Raw genomic sequence first — 6110 nt, 5'->3', positions numbered from 1 at the left:
GATATGTTGGATTACGCATACATTGCACTCTAAGTACTTAGATTGCTCGCTTAGAACGTCATACTGATGTCATCGAATATTATCTAAGTACTTTGTTTCATTTACCGCTGGGATGATAACATAAACATGCAGAGATCGCCTAATTGTTCTAATGACCCCCAGGGATTCCCAAACTCTTATAAAAAAAACAAAAATAGATAATAAAAAAGTAGATAAACTTATAAATGAAACAAATTGGTGCAATTTACTTAATAACAATAATGATGTAAATGAGTTGTTTAACATATTTAATGGTAAATTCTATGAAATATATGCAAATTCAGTTAAAGTTGAAAAACGAGAAAAAAAAAAGAAACTCTAATCCGTGGATAAACAATGAATTAATATTGTGCTGTGAAAAACGGGATAAACTTTATAAAAAGTGGTTAAGTAATAGAAAAAATAAACAATATGAGCAAGATTATAAAAAATTTAGAAATGCTTTAAATAAGAAAATAAATTTCACCAAAAACAATTATTATAGGAAAAAATTTATTGAAAATAGAAGTAATATGAGAATAAGTTGGCAACTTATAAACGAAATAAATGGTAAAAAAGCAACAAGTTTAGATGAAACTTTAATAAATAATTTTAAACATGAAAATCTGCATGATGTACTGAATAACTTCGCAATAAACCTAACAAATAATGTCCAAAAGATAATTCATACATGTAATAAAAAAACCATAAAGTATACTGAAAAAACTATTTGTAATTCAATATATATCGAAAATACCAATGAAATTGAAATATTTAACATAATAAAATCACTAAACACAAACAAAAATGCGGGTATAGATGGCATCAGACCACGTGATATCAAAATTCATGCACATTCCCTAACTCCTATTATAACTCACATGATAAACATGATCCTAAATCATGCTTGTGTTCCAGAAATTTTCAAAGTATCAATAGTTCGTCCAATTTATAAAAGTGGATTAAAAAAAGATTACAACAACTATAGACCCATATCAATTTTGCCTGTCATTGAAAAAGTTATGGAAGAAGTGGTTGTTAGAAGACTGTCCGACTTTATAGAAAGATTCAATGTAATTAACGAAAACCAATATGGATTCCAGAAAAATAAAAGCATTAATAAATTGCTTGGAAACATCTCAAACCACATTAATACATGCTTAAATGAAAATCTACATTGTCTAGCACTATTTGTCGACTTCAGTAAAGCTTTCGACACTTTAAATCATAACAGGCTTATAGAAACATTAGAAAGGATTGGTATAAGAGGAAATTCTCTAAACTTTTTTAAAGGATACTTAAATTGCCGAAAATTTAGAGTTAAAATAGGAAATAGTATGAGCAGTGAAGCCGACATAACTCATGGTGTCCCTCAAGGTTCAAAGCTGGGACCAATACTTTACCTTTTATATGCAAATGATTTAATTACCATATTAAAGAACAGTAACACATTTGCATACGCGGATGACACAGCTATCATTGTTGCTAATAAAGACTTAAACATAGCAACCAACGTAATGCAAAATGAGTTAAATATAGCAACAAAATGGTGTCATGACAATGGGTTGATTATCAATGCCACCAAAACCAAGCTTATGCACATCAAACCTCGGCATTTTAGATACACAAAGATATGCCTTAAATTCCATGAAATCAACTGTATCCACAACGATAATTCAAGTAATAATGATAATTGTTCAACAGTAATCGAATTGGTAAATACATACAAATATCTGGGTGTGCATATAGACCACAATTTTAAATGGCGCACACACATTGAAGAAGTACTAAAACAAATAAGAAAATCTTCGATTATGCTATATCACCTAAGCAACTCTGCTACATACAGCGTATTGAGGCAAGCTTACTTCTCATTGACGGAGTCATATATCAGGCACGGTATTACAGCATGGGGAAGTTCAACGTACTGTAATATTATCCAAAACTCCCAAAATAGAGTATTAAAGATACTTTGGGATAATTTTCAAAAGTCCAAAAAGTATAAAAACAACAACACTAGCACAAACAACAACATTAGCCCAAACAACAACACTAGCCCAAACAACAACACTAGCTCAAACAACAACACTAGACAAAATAACAACAATAGCCCAAACAACAACACTAGCTCAAACAACAACACTAGCTCAAACAACAACACTAGCTCAAACAACAACATTAGCCAAAACAACGACATTAGCACAAACAACAACACTAGCCCAAACAACAACACTAGCCAAAACAACAACATTAGCCCAAACAACAACAACACTAGCCCAAACCACAACACTAGATCAAACAACAACACTAGCCAAAGCAACATTAGCCCAAACAACAACAACACACTAGCCCAAACAACAACACTAGTTCAAACAACAACACTAGCCCAAGCAACAACACTAGCACAAACAACAACACTAGCCAAAACAACAACATTAGCCCAAACAACAACACTAGCCCAAACAACATCACTAGCCCAAACAACAACATTAGCCCAAACAACAACACTAGCCCAAACAACAACAACAATACTAGCCCAAACAACAACACTAGCTCAAACAACAACACTAGCCAAAACAACAACATTAGCCAAAACAACAACACTAGGCCAAACAACATTACAAATAACAACATCAACTCAAGCAATAATACAAATAACAACACTATCGCAAACAACAACACAAGCTACAACACTAATTCAAACAACAACACCGGAACAAACTACAACACCACCACATATAATATTGGTACAAACAACAATACCAGCCTAAACAACAATACCAACACAAACAACAGTATGAATACAGATAACACTAACCAAATCTTCTACAGAAATAATTACTGTAACAATATTTATATTGCAAAGCAGTTAAAAATACTCAATATAAAGAGTATATATGAAATGACGGTGATCAACAATTTTCATCAAGAAAGTAGATATCTAGAGAAAATAAATCATCGCTATAATACCAGAAGTCAAACAGAAGGCCGATATAAAACAAGGATATTTAAAAATAACTATGGAAGAGCGAGTTTAGAAGTACAATTGCCAAAAATCCTTAACAACTTGCCAACAGATATATTAAATATTAGATATACGTATAAGAAAAAGAAAGAATTAAAGAACTTTTACATAAGTTCGCAATGAAGGAATGAAAAAGTAACTAATTGTTAATATTTAGATTGTTAATCCTTAAAAAAAAAACATATTACTTAAATTAACTTCGACCCACAGACAAGCCTATAAACGGCTTCGTGGGATCTTAATTTTAATCTAATGAATTGTAATTTAATTTTAATAAATTATTTGAATAATAAAAAAAAAAAAAAATAAAAAAAAATAAAAAATATCTATCTATCTATCTATCTATCTATCTATCTATCTATCTATCTATCTATCTATCTATCTATCTATCTATCTATCTATCTATCTATCTATCTATCTATCTATCTATCTATCTATCTATCTATCTATCTATCTATCTATCTATCTATCTATCTATCTATCTATCTATCTATCTATCTATCTATCTATCTATCTATCTATCTATCTATCTATCTATCTATCTATCTATCTATCTATCTATCTATCTATCTATCTATCTATCTATCTATCTATCTATCTATCTATCTATCTATCTATCTATCTATCTATCTATCTATCTATCTATCTATCTATCTATCTATCTATCTATCTATCTATCTATCTATCTATCTATCTATCTATCTATCTATCTATCTATCTATCTATCTATCTATCTATCTATCTATCTATCTATCTATCTATCTATCTATCTATCTATCTATCTATCTATCTATCTATCTATCTATCTATCTATCTATCTATCTATCTATCTATCTATCTATCTATCTATCTATCTATCTATCTATCTATCTATCTATCTATCTATCTATCTATCTATCTATCTATCTATCTATCTATCTATCTATCTATCTATCTATCTATCTATCTATCTATCTATCTATCTATCTATCTATCTATCTATCTATCTATCTATCTATCTATCTATCTATCTATCTATCTATCTATCTATCTATCTATCTATCTATCTATCTATCTATCTATCTATCTATCTATCTATCTATCTATCTATCTATCTATCTATCTATCTATCTATCTATCTATCTATCTATCTATCTATCTATCTATCTATCTATCTATCTATCTATCTATCTATCTATCTATCTATCTATCTATCTATCTATCTATCTATCTATCTATCTATCTATCTATCTATCTATCTATCTATCTATCTATCTATCTATCTATTTCCAATTGTTTTTTAAGCCGATATGGTAATAATTACCGGGATTAACCGTTCTAACAATGAATGGAGTTTGCTTTTTCTTTAAAAGTTTTTTCGAAGTACTTGGTACGTCTATACCGTTTTCACATAAAACTTTTAAAGTTTTTAAATCTTCTTTTGGCGGAATATTGATTGATCAGTAAGTTTTGAAGACTGATCAATACCATCATCAATCGTTGAAAGATTTTCACTTTCAACTCCAACTTTTCACTTTGAACTCCAGACACAGAAATTGGAATTGCTTACGTGCTAACCAGTGGGGTAATATTCTTAATGACTTTACATCTTACTTTCCATTTTCTATCTTGTTTCCTAACTCTCCTACTTATATCCCCTCTGCTCCAAATGTCCATTCATCTACCCTTGATTTAATTCTTTCTAATATCCCTCAATATATTTCTAACCCTCTTACTATTAACGACCTAAGTTCTGATCACTTACCAGTTTCATTTAATCTCTCAACAAATGTCCCCATAATTAAAAATATGACTTTTAATTTTGAACGGGCAAATTGGCTAAAGTACAAAACTGTAGTTAAGAATTCACTGAATAATATTGTAATTGATGCCACTTTAGAATCTCCTAATACTATAGATGATAGTGTTGAGTTTTTTACTGGTGTTTTATTGGAAGCTGTTAGGCAATCAGTCCCAAAATCTCCAGCTAAAACCAACTTTATGCAACTTCCTAATTATATTTTACAATTAATTAAACTAAGAAATTATTTTCGTAGGGAATGGACTAGATATAGGCAACTAGCTGATTATCAGGTAATGTGCAGATATTCTATTCTTATTCGCAATGAAATATATGCTTACAGAAATCGTCAGTGGAATAAAAAATTATCCGCAATGAATAAGGGTTCTAAGCCTTTCTGGAATGTTTCTAAAATCTTGAAGAAGAAGACAAATTACTGTCATTCGCTTTATCTAATGATAATATTATTATTTCTGATGAAGACAAAGCCAATGCATTTGCAAAGGCCTTTGAGCTCAATCATAAGGTTTCTGAAAATTTAGGTGAAATTAACCATATTAGAATAGTGAATCAAGCTGTTGACCTTTTCGATTCATCGGTCATTAACACTCCTGATTCGGAACTTATAACAGACAGCGATATTGTAATGATTATAAGTGACCTAAGGAAAAGTAAATCCTGTGGGTTAGATGACATAAACAACTTGATGTTAAAAAATCTTCCTAAAATAGCTGTAAGTTTTCTTACTAACATTTACAATTCCTGCTTGTGTCTCCAATACTTTTCTAGTTCATGGAAAACTGCCAAGGTTACACCAATACCCAAGGTGGGTAAATTACCTAACCAGCCTGAAAACTACAGACCGATTAGCTTATTAAGTAGTCTAGGAAAAATGCTTGAAAAGATTATATGTAAGAAAATTATTAAATTTGTAAATGCTAACCACATTCTACCTGACGAACAATTTGGATTTAGAAGTTCGCACTCTACTGTTCATCAGGTTAAAAGGATCTGTAATGATATTAAAACTGGATTAGTATCTGGAAAGTCAACCGCTCTAGTCTTACTTGATGTTGAAAAAGCATTCGATTCTGTATGGCACAATGGACTGGTATACAAACTCATCCAATTTAATTTTCCATTGTTCCTTATTAAGCTTGTTAGAAATTTTCTTAAAGATAGATACTTTTGTGTTTCTGTAGGAAGTTGTTTCTCGGATCTGAATCTTATCCCGGCTGGTGTCCCACAAGGCTCAGTTCTTGGCCCAATTCTGTACAACATTTTTTG

General features: G+C 30.5%; 1 protein-coding gene across 1 annotated transcript; it reads left to right on the top strand.

Annotated features, from left to right (window-relative positions):
* The first annotated feature begins 1355 nt into the window (after nt 1–1355).
* Nucleotides 1356–2789, top strand: LOC119612351 (GATA zinc finger domain-containing protein 16-like). The gene has a single exon (XM_037968154.1). The coding sequence runs from the start codon at nt 1356–1358 to the stop codon at nt 2787–2789; it is 1434 nt and encodes a 477-aa protein (XP_037824082.1).
* Nucleotides 2790–6110: the final 3321 nt, after the last annotated feature.

The sequence above is a fragment of the Lucilia sericata genome, unplaced genomic scaffold (assembly GCF_015586225.1).
Source record: "Lucilia sericata isolate MDLA Ls3-8-SP2 unplaced genomic scaffold, ASM1558622v1 Contig001657F_arrow, whole genome shotgun sequence".
NCBI lineage: Eukaryota > Metazoa > Arthropoda > Insecta > Diptera > Calliphoridae > Lucilia > Lucilia sericata.
This window is presented reverse-complemented; position numbering and strand designations above follow the sequence as displayed.